Source organism: Vigna angularis, chromosome 5 (genome assembly GCF_016808095.1).
Source record: "Vigna angularis cultivar LongXiaoDou No.4 chromosome 5, ASM1680809v1, whole genome shotgun sequence".
NCBI lineage: Eukaryota > Viridiplantae > Streptophyta > Magnoliopsida > Fabales > Fabaceae > Vigna > Vigna angularis.
The window spans coordinates 2,416,588-2,434,147 of NC_068974.1; the positions used below are offsets into that span (position 1 = coordinate 2,416,588).

General features: G+C 32.8%; 3 protein-coding genes across 5 annotated transcripts; 1 reads left to right on the forward strand and 2 right to left on the reverse strand.

The window, feature by feature from the left end:
* Positions 1 to 9,611, forward strand: LOC108340478 (uncharacterized). The gene is made up of 17 exons (XM_017577889.2): positions 1 to 291; positions 956 to 1,195; positions 1,429 to 1,575; positions 1,877 to 1,955; positions 2,456 to 2,639; positions 3,263 to 3,328; positions 3,660 to 3,905; positions 4,344 to 4,550; positions 4,641 to 4,944; positions 5,076 to 5,235; positions 5,442 to 5,550; positions 5,649 to 5,784; positions 5,895 to 5,950; positions 6,028 to 6,327; positions 6,467 to 6,589; positions 7,858 to 8,547; positions 9,120 to 9,611. The coding sequence occupies exons 1-17, from the start codon at positions 144 to 146 to the stop codon at positions 9,291 to 9,293; spliced, it is 3,369 nt and encodes a 1,122-aa protein (XP_017433378.1). The 5' UTR covers positions 1 to 143; the 3' UTR covers positions 9,294 to 9,611.
* Positions 9,612 to 10,986: 1,375 nt separating this feature from the next.
* LOC108339634 (prefoldin subunit 1) lies at positions 10,987 to 13,316 on the reverse strand. Its single transcript, XM_052878396.1, has 5 exons — positions 13,161 to 13,316; positions 13,012 to 13,065; positions 11,828 to 11,949; positions 11,490 to 11,574; positions 10,987 to 11,291 (listed from the first exon to the last, which is right to left on the reverse strand). Exons 1-5 carry the CDS (start codon positions 13,182 to 13,184, stop codon positions 11,178 to 11,180), a joined length of 399 nt encoding a protein of 132 aa, XP_052734356.1. The 5' UTR covers positions 13,185 to 13,316; the 3' UTR covers positions 10,987 to 11,177.
* Positions 13,317 to 14,476: 1,160 nt separating this feature from the next.
* On the reverse strand, positions 14,477 to 17,514 carry LOC108339632 (uncharacterized). 3 transcript variants are annotated; one of them, XM_017576805.2, is made up of 4 exons: positions 17,374 to 17,514; positions 16,802 to 17,093; positions 16,616 to 16,658; positions 14,477 to 14,844 (listed from the first exon to the last, which is right to left on the reverse strand). In XM_017576805.2, the coding sequence occupies exons 2-4, from the start codon at positions 17,072 to 17,074 to the stop codon at positions 14,693 to 14,695; spliced, it is 468 nt and encodes a 155-aa protein (XP_017432294.1). In that variant the 5' UTR covers positions 17,075 to 17,093; positions 17,374 to 17,514; the 3' UTR covers positions 14,477 to 14,692. The 3 variants fall into 3 exon arrangements, with proteins under 3 accessions (XP_017432294.1, XP_017432293.1, XP_052734478.1); XM_017576804.2 differs by having other exon boundaries at positions 17,368 to 17,514; XM_052878518.1 differs by having other exon boundaries at positions 16,802 to 17,192; positions 17,368 to 17,514.
* Positions 17,515 to 17,560: the final 46 nt, after the last annotated feature.

The following is a 17,560-nucleotide window of genomic DNA, read 5'->3' on the forward strand; positions in this document are numbered from 1 at the left end:
TCCACATGAAATTCCGAGTTTCCAAAACGACGAGTCGTGACATGTTCTTCCGACCAACAAGAATCACTTATTAGATCATCACTTGCCACAATAACTCCTTTGGCTTTGGCCACAATAGTTCAAAGAATTTTGTGAATTGTATTATGGCTTCTTCTTCTTCTTCTTTGGTTGTTGTTGGGCCTCTTAACCTCACTCAACAGAATGGTTACAAAGTGTGGGAAGATCCTTCTTTCATCAAGTGGAGGAAAAGGGACTCTCATGTCACCTTGCACTGCCATGACTCTCTAGAAGGTCTCACACCCATCAACATTTTTTTTCCATTTCGTTTACTGGGATAGATTCTACGCTAAAATGGATTCATTTCATGTTTTGGGTTTGCTAGATAGATGGAAACACATTGGTTCCATTCTGAAAGTTCGTATTTTTTAGTTGCCCTTTTCAAGAAAATTTCATTTTTTGAAAGATGCTATTCCATTCATGTGAGTTTTCTATTCTAACTTCCATTGGGGGTTGATAAATGGTCGTAACATTTCAGCTGAATGAAATAATTTGATAAAATGAAGTGAGGAATATATATATATTCTAAAAGTTCAATTTTTTAGGCTATTTGCAAGAAAATTGCCACCTTTTTTTTTTTTACTTATTCTATTATTGTGTTCATAGAGTTATCTATTATATATTTTTATTGCGATTGATAAATGGTTTCAAGATGTCAGCTGAATTAAATGGTTTAAGTAAATTAAGTATAGGTGTATAATATTGACTTCTTATATTAAGTGTTATGAATTTAATCAATAGTTCATTGCACATGAAAGAAGTTAAAATCAATGACTGTAGTTTTTCGGTACCAAAAAATTGTATAGGATTTTTATGAGTTTATGTTGTTATGGATTTCCTTCTATTTTAGTTTTTTTATATAAATTATGGGCAATCTGGAATTTTGTGATATGTGTAGGATCTCTCAGATATTGGTATCAACGGAACAAAGTGGATTTTTTGGTTTCCCAGTCTGCTGTTTGGAATGTTGATGCTGTTCAGGGGTCTCTTGATTGTGCTGCATTTTGGGTCAAAGACTTGCCTTTTGTTAAGTCCTTGTCTGGATATTGGAAATTTTTCATCGCTGACAGGCCCAGCAATGTTCCAACTAATTTTTATGAAAGTGAGTTCCACGATTCAGAGTGGAAAAATTTGCCTGGTAAGTGCTCATGTTTAAGTGCGTATATGTTATTCGTAAAACGCCTTTGCATTCACTGTGTCTGCTTAATTTCTTCACAATGTTCTCTAAATTTTGCTTTACTAAAGAGTTTGTTGTAGTGGTGAAATGCTATTATTTTGCTTTGATTATGAATTGATTTTTGTCATTTTCTGTTCTTACTCAGTGCTGATATTTTTATCCATGTTTAATTATCTTTTGTCAAAATTGGACAGTTCCTTCGAATTGGCAGTTACACGGATTTGATGTTCCTATATATACGAACGTGGTGTATCCATTTCCGCTAGATCCTCCTTTCGTTCCAAGTGAAAATCCTACTGGCTGTTACAGAACGTACTTCCAAATTCCTAAAGAATGGGAGGGTATGACTTGCTGAATTTCCTTATGCTGTTTTTTCTTTTCTTCTGTAGATTGACATACACTATTGAGGAATTTGGTGTTGCCATTCTCTTGTTTTCATTCAGTTCTCTATGTTAGTGCATTGTACTTCAAAGGTAATTAGGAAGCCATTGTATGACATTGTTTTTGTGGAATATATGAAGTGTTGTTGTTCTGTACCACATGTTGTGGAAAAGTTGTATCCTGTAGGTTTTAATCGCCACCAGTACTTGCTGTTTTTTAGTTTAAAATACTTACTTCGGAACATTGATTGGTTTTCTGTAGGTAGAAGAATTTTGTTGCATTTTGAAGCAGTTGATTCTGCCTTTTGTGCATGGATAAATGGGAATCCTGTTGGATATAGGTATCTCTCTCTCTCTCTCTCTCTCTCTCTGATATGCAGATCATACAAACTTGAACATGATTACAAACTTGCTGGTTAGTATTTTTCTATTGTATTTTCAACTCTAGCATATGTGATGCTAGGAGGGAGAGGGGGGTGGGGAGTAAAAGGGTATAGATGATAAGATTTTCAAAGCAATGCAAGCCAGGGAGAAGGCATGTTATGAAATAGATAATAAATTGGTAACTGTGGTCTACGGCAATGAAGAAAATACTCGTCTAATCATTAGATATTCATTTACCATCTTGTCTTTTCTTTTGCGAATTCCTGGCTGATCATAGCTGGACTTCTGATATTTAGTAGTATGTTCTTGCTAAAATGAAAGGGCTTAGACCTGTTTTTTTTTTTGTAATGGATATGGAGTGAAGTGTTGCCTTATCACATAATATTTATGAAGACGAAAGGTAATATATATGAAGCTTTGGCATTAATCAACTCTTGTTTTTATTTTGCAAGGACAGCCAAGACAGCAGACTTCCTGCAGAGTTTGAAATCACTGAATTTTGTCATCCATGTGGTTCAGATGTTAAGAATGTTTTAGCTGTTCAAGTGTATAGATGGAGTGATGGCTCTTACCTTGAGGACCAGGACCAATGGCGGTTATCTGGTATCCACCGTGATGTTCTTCTTATGGCAAAGCCAGAGGTTTGTTTTCACTAAACCTCCTACTTTTTGATATAATTTATGATAAGTGTCCTTATTAGAATTAAGTTGGTGCTTATAGGTAAAAATGCAAGTCATTAATGTTTATGGTTTACATATGACAATCAAATTGTGATGCTGTTAGGATACAAGAAAAAGAGAAATTAGTTAAGATAGTTTGAATGTTAATGAGTTATTTACTTGAGGTGTTAGTTAGATAAATAAGGGAAGAACGAGAGGAGAGAGAAGGATGTTAATTTTGTAGTTTGAGCATTAGCTCTTTGTTAGGGAGAAAATGTAGGAGGAGAGAGTGCTCTCCTATTTCTTGTTATTTTCAGTCTATTCAAGAAAAATCTTTCTTTTCTTTCTCTTTTAGTTCTTGTTTGCTTACAGGTGCTGTCGTTATTTATTAGCATTTGGTCTTGTAGAATAATTAAGAGTTAGATTACATTATTAATGCACCTAATTTATCATTTAAATAACAGAAAATTCAAGTTTGAGAATTATATACATGTATCTTTATACCTATTCCTTTTTTATTGAATATATAGCATGTCCAAATCTTCAGCCATTTGACTATCTTTTCATGCTTGATGCTAATATCTTTCAAAATATTTTGTATGTAGGTATTTATTACTGACTACTTTTTCAAATCAAATATCGCTGAAGATTATTCTTACGCAGATATACTGGTAAGCATAAATACATTGTTAAATTATTGTTATTTTTCATTTAATAATTATTATACTTCCGTGACTGGTCTTGTGGAAGATTTTACCTAAACCCAATTATATTGAAGTCTCTATTATTTTGTTGTTTTGACTTTGTAAAAGTGAAATGTAGTTTCTAAATTTATGAATGAAATTATGTTCTGTATTTCTTCACAGTAAATTTTACTATTGTTTCCTTTATTCCACCATGATTACCCCATAGTATCACTGATATTACAACAACACTGTTATTTTTATTCATGTGTTATTGTTATTTGGGATATAATATCAATTTCATGCATATATAATCCAGGTTGAAGTAAAATTAGATAGATTAAAAGAGACATCCAAGGATAATATTCTCACAGACTACTCCATAGAAACTACGTTGTTTGATTCTGGAAGCTGGTACACCTCTGATGGCAATCCTGATCTCCTTTCATCTAATGTGGCTGACATAAAGCTCCAACCATCAAGTACACCAGCACCAATATTAGGGTTTCATGGCTACTTGCTTACAGGGAAACTACAATCACCAAAGCTTTGGTCTGCAGAGAAAGTAAGAAATTTCAATCATATTTTTTCGATGTTTTGGTCAATTTTACTCATTGATTAGCGAACTAAGGGTTACATTACTATTGAAAAATAACGTTGAAGTAGTTATTAAGATTTTTGTCTATTGATTACTCAACAACTGTAATCCTGCAAATGTCTCCGGTTTCTTGTCTCATTTCCTTCTCATTAATTTTTTTTATCTGTGGCATATTTTAGTTTTCATAGCCAAGAAGTGATAGGCCAATAAAGTTTTTGAATCGAGTTTCTTAAACTCCTATGAAAGGTTTTATGATGATTTATCAAGACAAGACCTTTCTGTGTGATTGAAAGCTTATTGACATATTTGGATTTTCTCAAAGCTTCACAAGATCTTTTTTGTTTTTGTTATTGATCTTTTACCTATTTGGTTTTCATGTATAATTTTTTCTTTGCTTTTTCACAGCCATACCTCTATACTCTGGTTGTTGTCCTGAAAGACCGATCTGGCCGTGTTGTTGACAGTGAATCATGTCCAGTAGGATTTAGACTAGTGTCTAAAGCCCATAAACAACTGCTTGTTAATGGACATGCTGTTGTGCTTAGAGGTGTGAACAGGCATGAACATCATCCTCAAGTGGGGAAGGCAAACATAGAATCCTGCATGATCAAGGTACTGCTAATCCTTTGTCGCCCTTCAATAAAGTTGTCAGTACAGTTCATTTATTTGAAGGCTAAAAAGCAATAATTGTTGTGATTACAGGATTTGGTCTTGATGAAGCAAAATAATATTAATGCAGTGAGGAATAGCCATTATCCCCAACATCCACGTTGGTATGAGCTATGTGATCTGTTTGGCATGTATATGATAGACGAAGCAAATATTGAGACACATGGTTTTGACTATTCTAAACATCTCAAGCACCCTACTTTGGAACCAATTTGGGCATCTTCAATGCTGGATCGTGTGATTGGCATGGTTGAGAGAGATAAAAATCACGCATGCATTATTTCGTGGTCTTTAGGGAATGAATCTGGATTTGGAACAAATCATTATGCTTTAGCTGGTAGATACTGCACTTGGGTTCACTTACAGTTAGCATATTTGAAGTGACTTTTTTTTTTTATTCTGCTGTTACATTTTATTTTAAGATTACTGGCTAAATTTTTTTTTTTTTTCATTTTGTCAACACATCAGGCTGGATTCGAGGACGAGATTCATCACGGGTATTACATTATGAAGGAGGTGGATCCAGGACTCCATGCACTGATATTGTGTGTCCTATGTATATGCGTGTTTGGGACATGGTGAAAATAGCCAATGATCCGACTGAAACACGTCCTCTGATACTGTGCGAGTATGATTTCATAGTTTTACATCAACAACAGAACATGACTTCTATTGTTCCCTGTTGTTTTCAGTTATAGATAATTAGTTATATCTCTTACTGATATAAGTATAAGATAATATTGGTGCATTCCCTCTCTGTATCTTTGTTAGTGCTGGTATTGTTTGTTTTGCATATATTTAAAATCTTTTTTTTGCCGACCCAAAAAATGACAGATATTCACATGCAATGGGAAACAGTAATGGAAATCTTCATATATATTGGGAAGCAATTGACAACACATTTGGACTCCAAGGAGGCTTTATTTGGGATTGGGTTGATCAGGTGAGTGGTTTTTGAAATACTTAAACCAAATTAAGGAAGGATAAACTTTACCTTACATTGTCTGAATTCTCTCAATTTTGTACTTTGCTTGCACATAGGCGCTGGTGAAAGTTTATGAGGATGGTACAAAGCATTGGGCATATGGAGGTGAATTTGGGGATGTTCCCAATGATTTGAATTTTTGTTTGAATGGGCTCACATTTCCTGATCGAACTCCTCATCCTGTTTTACATGGTAAACTGACAGACTGCCTCATTATTGCACACACAACCTTGTAGGAGTGACTATTCGTGTTTCTGTTTACATCTTTAGTCATGCTTCATCAATATGCCTTTTTGTTTCAGAGGTTAAATACTTGTACCAACCAATCAAGGTGGCTTTAAATGAAGGGAAATTGGAGGTACTCAGTTTATCTGAATTTTATGTTTCTCTAGACAAATTTGACTTGATAATTTATTTTTGTTTTCTGTTTTGCAGATAAAAAATACTCATTTTTTTCAAACAACAGAAGGATTGGAGTTCAGCTGGTATATTTCTGCAAATGGATATAACCTTGGATCTGGTATTTTGGACCTTGCCCCTATAAAGCCCCAGAATAGTTATGCTGTTGATTGGAAATCAGGTCCATGGTATTCTCTGTGGGCTTCATCATCAGAAGAAGAACTATTCTTGACATTAACGGTTAAACTTTTGGACTCCACACGTTGGGTTGAAGCTGGTCATATTGTTTCATCTGCTCAAGTTCAACTGCCTGACAGGAAAAACATTCTTGTGCATGTAATTTTATGACGTGTTGATTTATTTTAGAATCAATTCATACCTCTTGTTAGGGCTGAGTAATGAGGTTTAGTAGCTTATACTATATGTTATTGCTGAAATTAATTTATTATACTTTATGAATGGTTGTTGTATTCAGGCTATTGCTATTAGTTCTGGCAAACTGGTTGCTGAAACACAAGGAGATACAATCATAGTCAAAAAGCAAGATGTTTGGGATTTGACATTGAATACTAAAACTGGTTTAGTTGAAAGCTGGAAGGTAAGTCTAAACTTTGAATTTATCATTTTTCCATTGAATGCTTGACTAAATTGGAACTTGTTTTCTCTCTTTAAATTAGAAACAACAGCAGATGTAGAATACAGGACAAATGTCTTCTTAAAATAGTAAGACCTGGCTTTCACTGATCACCAGTGAATGTAGAACTTGTTATATAGTGAAGAGTACCTTCAATGATGGTTTCTGTGTTTCAAATAATAGTTTCTTTTAATCTTCAATCACGAAAAATGAAGAATTCACTGATCACATTGTTTTTCTTTTTAAACCTCTAATAGGGAGCCAAAGTGATGTTTGCTGTGAGAAAATACCCATTGATCCAAACCCAGATGATTTTTGGCTCAAGGTTTTGATATTATCTACACCATCAAGAAAGGAGATTCTTCCTTTTGGTGTATACATTTTTTTCCAATTTTACCATTTAAGTAACTGTCTTTTTAAACTCAAATAACAACTCATAGGGTAAAAAAAGTCATCTACACAATAAAAAGAATTACCAATGATAAAATTGTAAAATTATTTATTTTATAATTTCTATTTTATAAAAAACATTTTATAATATAATAATATTTTTTCAATAACTATTGTAATAATACTATTTTTGTGATGATAAGAAAAAAAAACATATCTTAGAAAATGCTTTAGACTTAACTTAACCTTATAAAATTGACTTTAAGGTAAAGTTTGCTATCATTTATAAACTATTGGGCTTGGTACGTGGGTAACACAGTAGGTGCCATTTAATGCATTTTATCATCGTAGACAGTGGTTTAGATTTAATTTAATCTTATAAAATCGATTTGTAAGGGAACGATTGTTTCTATTATATAGTGTAATTTGCCACGAGACTTAGATTTTCTCCAATAAGATATATGATAGAGATGTCTAACACTGAATATATGACAAAATCAGAGGCAGAAGTCCAGTACAATGGTAGCACTGGTAAGCAGAGAACAGGCACTAGGAAGTGTAAATGAAAGGAAAAGATAGAAAATCAGAGTTGCAAAAACAGATTCTGACCTTGGCCTCTCAGCCTCCTTATCATTTATCAAAATCTGCCATGTCTTCCCACTACTATTCTTTCCTTCTTTATTTCGTACTTCTTGAGTTTTGAAATGTTTGAAGAGTAAAGACATGTCATAGGTTTTGGAACATTTGTGTTATTTAAGTTTCCTCTTTACAAGAAGTTTCATGATACCTGTTCAAATTTTTGTATGACTTTACTTTATAGCTATTATTATGATGAATGCTAGGTTAAAGGAGTACATATTTTGAAAAAGGGCATCCTCCCATGTTTCTGGCGAGCTCCTATAGATAATGATAAAGGAGGAGAGGGAGCCAGTTATTTGTCCAGGTGGAAAGCTGCTGGAATGGACTGCCTCCACTTCATTGCTGAGAGCTGTTCTGTGCAAAGTATTACAGAAAACTCAGTTAGAATATTGGTGGTTTTTCTTGGTGTTACAAAGGGTGCTGAGGGTTCTCTCTCTAACCAAGACAAATCAAAGGTATTATATACTACAGAAGTGACATATACAATTTTTGCTTCTGGGGATGTTATTATAGAATGCGAAGTGAAGCCAAATCCTGATCTTCCTCCTTTACCACGTGTGGGAATTGTGTTAAATGTGGAAAAATCATTGGATCTAGTAACTTGGTATGGAAGAGGACCATTTGAGTGTTATCCGGATCGAAAAGCTGCAGCCCAAGTTGCAGTCTATGAACATAATGTTAGTGAGTTGCATGTTCCTTATATTGTTCCTGGGGAATCTTCTGGCAGGGCAGATGTTAGGTGGGCAACATTCAGAAACAAAAATGGTTTTGGAATATATGCTTCTAAGTATGGTATCTCTCCACCAATGCAAATGAGTGCAAGCTACTATAGCACCTCAGAACTTGAACGTGCCACACACAATGAAGAGCTCATTGAAGGAGATAGCATTGAGGTATATTTCTGTACATTTTCCTTCCACTGTTTTTGAAATGATATAATGCACTTCATCAAATGTATGGTGATGACTGATCAGGGTGCAAATTAGAATAATGCTATAGTTTATGGTGAAAATGTGGTATGATATTTTTAGATGTCAAGCAGAAAGCTTGGGCCCAATGTTCAGGTTGGCAAAGTTCAATATTTTCCAAAATCTGTGTTGGTGCTCACAGTTGCTGCATTCGAGTGCACTGTTTGTGTGTGTTCTGTGACCTGAATTTTTTCATGTACAATTAGTTTTTTTGAATGTTACTTGCTATGGTGAATTTTTTCTGTGGTCAAGGCAAATTGAAGTATAAGGCCATCTCTGAGATTTTGGCACATCTTGTGAACAGGCCTCTTTTTCTTAATAACATATAAGCTTTCCTTTTTCAGAAGAAGAGAAAAGAAATACAACCAAAACCACTGATTTTGAAATGTATGGACTAAATAAACATTCATCATATCTTGAAGGACCTAAAACATGTTTTATTTTACCTTTGCTATTACTATTGAATTGCTCATCTTAGATGTTTTATGGTATTACAGTTTCATCTGGATCACAAGCATATGGGGTTAGGTGGAGATGATAGTTGGTCGCCATGTGTCCACAATCCTTATTTGATTCCTCCTGTGTCACACTCATTCTCTGTTAGATTGTGTCCTGTAACTCCAGACACTTCTGGGTATGACATCTACAAATCCCAGCTTCAAAACTCTTGATTTCTTGGATCGCATGACTTTATTCTATCCAAGAATAAACATGTAGAAGCAGCAGAAGACTGGCATGTTTACAAAGAACTACTTCAAAGAAACTTCAAAGCTGTTAAACATTTTCATGCAATCATTTTAGTTGGAAGCTTGATTTAATAATGTGGAAGGTGAATATAATCTTGTATTAACGAATTTGATCCATCGGAACAAAGCGGCCAATTCCACAAGTTGTTTAATTAATGTGCTGTAACTGGATATGAATAATGATTTGTTCTTGTTTGAAAATGATTAGTGACACTGAAATAAATGAAAATGATCTCCACACTATGAATCTGATTCTTACGCATTTTTCTGAGATCACAAGGGGCCCCAGAGGAAAAAAAAAACACATCTAGAATTTTGTTTTTGGCTCCAACTTTCCATTTTAAAAGGTTTGGGTAATGATAGTCTCTATAGAATGGGGTCCAACTTCCAGCATTTGATGCATTTCTTGGGTTACTCTTCATTTCGGAATGAAGTTTCGAAATCCTTAAAAGTACATTCAGAAATGAATGGGAATTTAACTAAAAATATGTCAAAATTAGACAAAACTCTAAAGGAGAATTGTTGGAAATTATAAGTTCAGCCTTTCTTTAATGTTTTAATCCATGATTTGGGGTCCTAGTTTTGTAAATAAGATTTGTAATTTTGATGTACTTAAAAATTTACATGTATTTTATTTCTTTTATTTTCACCAATTTAACTCTAAATCTAATATGTTCATTTACGGTATTCTCAAGAAATAATTTAACTAATTAAAACAAAATAATATATGAAATTATGTTATATTATAATATATTTAACCGAAATTAGAGAGAAATCAAAATTATACTTTAACCGAAAATGAAATTGCTATGGAAAATAATTAATGCAAGTTAGAAACGATCAATATTAACTTTTGTTATAGCCTTAAACAGCATCATTCACTGTATATTTCTTTGGAAGGATGAATTTGAAGAATGATGAGTGGATGAATTTGAAGAATGATGAGTGGATGAATTTGGAAGTATACATTGTTTTGTATTTTTTTTAAGGGATTTACAAGTAAAAATAAGTGAAATTGATTAAATTTGTAACTGATTTCACTGATATAAGAGATAAAAAAAGTTTTAGTACATATAAAAAGAAAATTATCAAAATATCCTTATTGGTAAATAAAAAATAAAAAAAATATAATGTATTTCTTATAAGATGTTCAATATTTTTGTGGGTATTGTTGACATGTTGAATTAATGGACGTGAATGTTGACTTAAATATCATCGCAGACCGAATGCGTCTTTTGCTGCTGGAAGCAAAAGCAGCACAAAATCATGAACAATGCAGGTGAATAAAAAGTGACATGATATTAGATAGGGATATTTTGGTAACCGACCTTCCTAATGTCCTTCAACAATAGGAAATCAAGCAAACACACCCTAAGAGTACAATAACTTTTTAATAGTATTTTGCATTTGAAGCTGGAAATGCAAAATGTATTTAATTATTTTCAATACCTCTTGTATGGTTGAGATGTTTTTTCTTTTTCTTTGCTTACCTATCATTGGTTTTCTTCAGAATAATATTTTAACGTATCATTTTAAAACATGTTTTGGTTTTATACCCAATTTAAATCATGTAATCAGTAAAAACCTGAGAATTGATGAAGGAAAGGAAACAGATAACTGAAGAAAACAAAACAGTCTGAGAGTTGATAACCTACAAAAACTCCCCAAATCAACATTTTGAGAAGGATAGAAGATCATCCATGATGCAGGCAATAAATATCCTCGTATCTCACCAAGTCCTGAATTTTTCTATTTTCCCAAATACACCAGAAAACCCATCACCGAAAGATAATCTCACTAATGGAAAGTTTACACTACATTCATAGACATGATTTGCCTAGCAAGACCAGGATCTTGCTGTAACAGTTCTCTCAAATTGCTTTCCACCTCTGCCATCTGCTTTTCCAAGTACTCTTTCGAGCTCTGTTCAAAGACACAGTAGAATAAAAACTGAATTTCATTCAAAGGTTATGGATACTCGTATTTACTGCTTTAGAAATTTAGTCACAATAGTTATATTTGTTTCAGTTGTGAGATTTAACTTAAGAAAATTGAAAACAAAATAAGGATAGAAATGATGGAAGATAAGAAGTTTTTTGGCAATGAATGAAGGAGATCTACCTGTAATGTAGTAACAGAAGCTTCACCATCTTTAAACTTTTTGTCCTGTTCATTCATTAATGATGCCTTGGTCTCCAATACAAACCTGGTCATCATGTTAAGAGTGTGTTAAAGTATGCCTTTAATATTTTCTAAAAACATCCCATAAATCAAGCTTTTGTGTACTCTATTTAGTAGCATGTTCAAAGAGGTAACCACAACTCACATTCTCCCTGCAAAACAAAATAACTGGACACATCATATGTCTGTAGAAAAACTAAGGCTTTAATAAATGCCAATAGAAATACTTTCAAATTTGTAGGGTTGCTTAAAGAACAGAAACATTAAGATAAACTCACGATTTTCTTCGCATACCAATAGATTTGTAAACATTAGTATCATCAGGAACTTGCTTTAGCTCTTCCATGGTCAAATAAGCACGCTTTTTTTCAGCTTCTTTGGAACGCATCTGGGTTTGCACCTGCGTATGCCAAGGCATAATATAAACTAGTCTCAGGCAACCCTAACAAGAATATCATTCCCATATGCAAAATACAAATGTGAGGTTTTCATTTCTTTTATATACCACTTCAAACAACAATAACAAAAACCTTATTCCACTAGGTGAGGTTGACCCTTTTCTTTTTATCCCACTTCTAAATAAATAAAGTTATGTATTCTCTTTCACAACTCAGATGCAAGTATTCTCAAACAGCGTTGATGGCAGTGAAGCCTGCACATCCCAGCACACATGAAGTGCATAAAACCACTACTCTTCATAGTAATAGTTACATCAAATCACTCTTCCAAAACATTTAGAATACACCCAAGAAACACATGTTAGAAAAAACATGATGAACTTAAGAAACTAAAGAGGATCCCATTCCATTAGAATCCAGTAGGTTAAAGATGAAATATATTCTCCACAGGAAACAACCCTACTTGAGCTTGGTAAGACTATTGTGAACAGAAAATTTTCTTTCCAAATCTTTGATAGGGTTTCATACTCCAAACCCAAACTTGAAATTATCTATAAAGCTGAAAACATCAGAACAGTTGAGATATACAATCAGACAATTAGAAGCCAATACTTAGTTTCATGTGAATCTGAATGAGTACAAAAACAACTTCACATTACCCACTGATTGCTTCAGGTGTAAGTCTCTTCAATTATTCAGCTAGGTTCAATCAAATTCAAACAATAACGGAGAGTGTAATTATAGAGATTTATGAAAATAATAGGGAAAAAAAATATGTACCCAAATCTTGATCCCTTTACATATGTAGTTATAAACTATACATACTTGTGTTCATATGAAGCTCGGTGTCCATATTTGTGTTCTACTCTGTCCCTATAACTTTCTTCCTTAATCTCCATTCTGTCTTTATAACTATACACTTCACATGATTCATATCTTTAACTAGACTGTGCAAACCACCCACAGCTATTAATTTTTCAAAATAAAAAAGGCCCAAAGTATCTTTTTCCCCAAATAAAAATAACAACAACAATAATAAGAGATTAAGACAGATTATGAAAAACCTGTTTTAGTTTTCCAGTAGTTTCGATCATGCGACCTTGAATTTCAAGGAAAGCCTGCATTTTTGGATCAAGAAATGAAAAATAAAAGTTGTTATAGCCATTTGAAGAAGAACACTTTATACAGAACGAAAGAGATAGAGTGTTATTACTGTTCTGTTAGCTTCGTCTGCCATTTCAGTGGATTAATGATAGGAGACGATCTTACAAATTTGTAACTTTCAAAAACCCTAACGCGATTGGATCAGGGAACGGGAAGAAGGAGAGGAAGTAGAAGTTCCACACTAAACGCACCGTTTTGTTGTATATGTATATACATATAAATAACTTTTTTAGGTTTAGATTCACTTTTACTTTATGTCTTTGTTTTTCATAATTAGATGAGCTGTGTAATTTTAATTTTATAAAACTTTAATTTAATTACATATATATTAGTGTAAAATATTGATTATTTGTTAGTCATAAAAAATGTTAAATATTACTCCTAATCCTATTACTAATTATTAATGTTCTAGCTTCTAAGTAAATAAATAACTGATACTAATGCATTACTATCTTTGGTTGATAATTAGACGATATTAATTTTCTATTAAAATTGATAAATTTAAATAAAATTGAAAAACTAAATGCTGATTTAAATTTATATAGGAGAAAAATTACACATTTAAGAAACAATAAGAAGAAAAGTTTATTTAAATATTGTTGTATACACTTTTAAATCTTCTTAATCTCTTCCAAAATAAACTAAATTTATTTCCTTTTCCTTTATTAAAGAAATTAATTTTGATTTTGTTGAATTGTCATTATTTTTTTCTAAATAAATATTAATTTTGGATAAGGATGAAAATTATCCGTTTTTAAAATATTGAAGAATTTTGTTACTTTTTCTAATAATATTTTTGTTCTTTAACATTTCCTTTGATATACTATAATACATAAACTCACTAACGTCTTTATATTTGTTCTAGCACGTGACATTCCTTCTTTTCCCCTCCAACTAATAATTAAAAACGTCTTTAATCTTTAACAAAACATAAAAAAATATTTCAAAATTACACTTAATTTAAAATTAATACATACATTAATATATAAAGTAATAAAAATTATTACAACATTTAATTTTTAATTCAATAAAATGAAATATAAGAACATAATGACAGATGAAATCCTATGTATTAGAAATTTGCTAGTATAAAAAAGTTTACTTATAGAATAAATTATTTAATCAAAATACATCATCATTAATATTATAACAAGTAAAATTTAAATGATAAACGTTATATTTAAATCACTAACAATTTATTTTAATAATAATATATTTTAATCACTCTTTCTTTTATCTTTAATCTTCATTGATACACATAACTTTTAATTACTTATTTTAATTTTAAAATTTTAAAAAAATCAACAATATTTAAAAGTAAGATTTTATCACCCAATTATGTTTATACAAAGAGAAACACAAATATAGTAACAGCCAAATCTATCCAGATTACGCCCTCAAAGCACGTTTCATAGTAGAAAGAGTTCATTTGATTACAAACATAAACTTAATAATTAAGCATGAAAGCTTAACAAACATTGCAAGATTGACTAAAAAATCTAGTATAGTTGAAAACAACTAGGCCAATTGAAAAAGACATGGACTACTGTCGATGACTTTAAACAAAGTCATTACAAAGGATCAACTTGCTTCAGTTTCAACTTTCAAGCCAGTATCAATTGGACTGGTTAAGTTTGTTGAGCTTTCTGATGCTTTTACTACATTTGGTAGGAACTTCCAACAGCGTTTGTGAACTCCACTAATTTTTTTTGGAGCATCTGCTATTGGCAAGCCTGCAATAAGTTGGGACTTATCAAATTAAGCCAGCAACCAAGTAATGAAAAAGCCACAGTATTTACTCAATGCTTCATACAATCTATACTTTATGCTTCACAAAGTATTCACTGAGAACTTATCAAATAAAGCTGCCAAGTTCTAACAAGCAACAGAAACTACACTGAAATAAGAAAAAAGTATGTCTACACTGTGAAATAATAAAAAAAAAATCATGTCATTTATAACTGAGATCATAATTAGTATGATATGATATGGAACATGAATGAAACAAACAAAAAGTTAACACCAAGCTAGCAAATGTAGTGCCGCATGTGGCATCATTCATCCAAACTTTTGCACACAAGTTCAATCCTCTCACAGGAAAATTGCTTTTTCAATAAAAGAGGAGATAACTGAAGTTTGGCACAAGAAAGAAGACACTGAAGAAAAACAAGTTGGTCCTGTAATAGCAGCCCCCAAGTCTAGAAGTGGTGCCACACAGAAGCAATGTTGACAGCAACAAAGGAACAGGCTCAGTCTCGTCTGATTAAGAGGAGTCAGAGGAATGGAAGAGGGTGTATGATACCGTTAGAGAAGTAAAATCACTTTAGAGAAAGTTAAAAAGGTTGAACATGATGAGAAGTGTGTAAAAACTCTGAACTTAGAGTTTAAGACTATTGAAACAAAGATAAGAAACTATGATGCAAAAATGTTTCACTAAGGATTGACATTAAAGAGTTGGCTGAGAAGTTCAAGGTAGAAAAAGCAAAGGTCCAATTATATCAGAGGGATGCGATGGTATTCCAACAGGAGAAGACTAATCTTGAACAACAGTATTTAAATCTGCAGGTTAAATTTCTGAGAAAGAAGCTAGGAGTTTGTAACCTTCAAGGCAAGAAGGTGTTTTAGAAACATGCCATAGATGTTGTCAAAGCAGTTTTAATTTTAATTTTGCATAAGTCAATTATTAAATTTAGGTTTAATCATTTCAGAGGTCCCTATTTGTGCAAAATCGTCTCAAATAGGTCCTCAAATTTTTTTTATCTCAATTAGATCCTTATTTCTGTAAAATTGAGTCAATTTTAACCTTGCCGTTAATTGAACGACGTTAAATTTGTTGTTTCGTGGCATGCAGACTCTGCAATGATTAAGCACGTGACAGTGGAACTTCACACTCCTCTCGGTTTGGTGGTCAGTCGGCCTGGTGGGTGGTCGGCCTGGTGGTGCCAAGAGACCGACCACCAGACTGAGTGGCCAACCACCAGGCCGACCGACCACCAGAACGAGTGACTGACCGACCACCAGAACGAGTGTCCTTATTTTTATTTAAGGTTTAATCATTTCATTCCGAAATAGAGACCTCCGAAATAGGAACCTCCGAAATAATTAAACCTTTAATTTATAAGAACATGTTATACTGTTTCTAGTTGTCAGTGGATTAGTTAGTTTCAGATTTCATTTTTCAGTTATTAGTAACAACACACAAAACTGTTGGGCAAGAATTATATTTTGTTATTTCCGAGTACTAAATACAAGTTACATTCAATAAAAGTTAAACGGTTCTGTAATTCAAATTATTTATATTATTTCCTCGCACATATCCTTAAACAAAAACCAACAATTATTAAGAACTCAGAAAAACACTCTTAGCTTAGCCAACTATAATTGAAGAATAGCAGTGCAGCATGATTATCAGCGCCTTCAACAAGCTGACTCTGCTGCACATAGAATTGAAAAACAGAATATCCTAAAGCCAGAAACATTTCTCATACAACTTATGACACTGACCATTTTTATGAGCAATCCCCCATGCTTTTCCATGCCTTCCATCCTGCAAAAGAAATACGTAAATAAAATAAAAAAGAAAGAAAAGCAGAGGAATAAATAATAGTGAAATGTAAATTCAAATAGTTGAAATCCAATACAAACAATAGAAGAATAGGAAAAAAAGAAGTTGAGAATTGAAAGAAGCACCTTGTAGAGATTGAGTTTAGTGATTTCGTAAGAAACTTCATTCCAGTGAGACTTGGCCATGTGGTGGCCAATTCCCCAGTTCGGTAAGAACTGAGCAACTTCAAACAAGTTTTTCTTCTTTCTTCGCTTCGATTTCTTAGGGTTCTGAGCAGAAGAAACAGCAGAAGAAGTAGAAGAGGAAGCAGAGCTAGAGGCTCTCAAGAAGTTGAGAGAAAACCTTAGTAAAGGAGAGTTTCGAAAAGATTCAACTCTGCTACCAATTGCACTTGCCATTGCTTTTCTTTTAAAATCCCTATGGAGAAGCAAATCCAAAATGTCAAAAATCATGCACCTAATAATCCCAATGCCCGCAACATCACATAAAAATTTCTCCAAACATACCCTAAATGACCTACAGAAAACAATTCCAGACATAAAATTTCCATATCATGTAAAAACAGTAAGATAAATAACATTTGATGAAATTCACAAACTGATTGCCGCAGATGAAGATGGTAATTATGGATAGTTAATCATTCAATGGTTAAGAAAAAAAAGGGCAAACAATGAATCTCAAAGACACATACGCTCACTTGTTCGTTAATGCGGAGATTGTGATTTGCGATCGCTGAACAACTAAATTGAAACGTCACTCGTTTTAAGATTAGTAGTAGTGTCATGTATCACTCATAAACCCCAACTCGTGTCAAGATTACTAGGGTTCTTTCCCTTTCTTTCTGCACATAATAAATCAAGTTGAATATAAACATTGATTTTTAT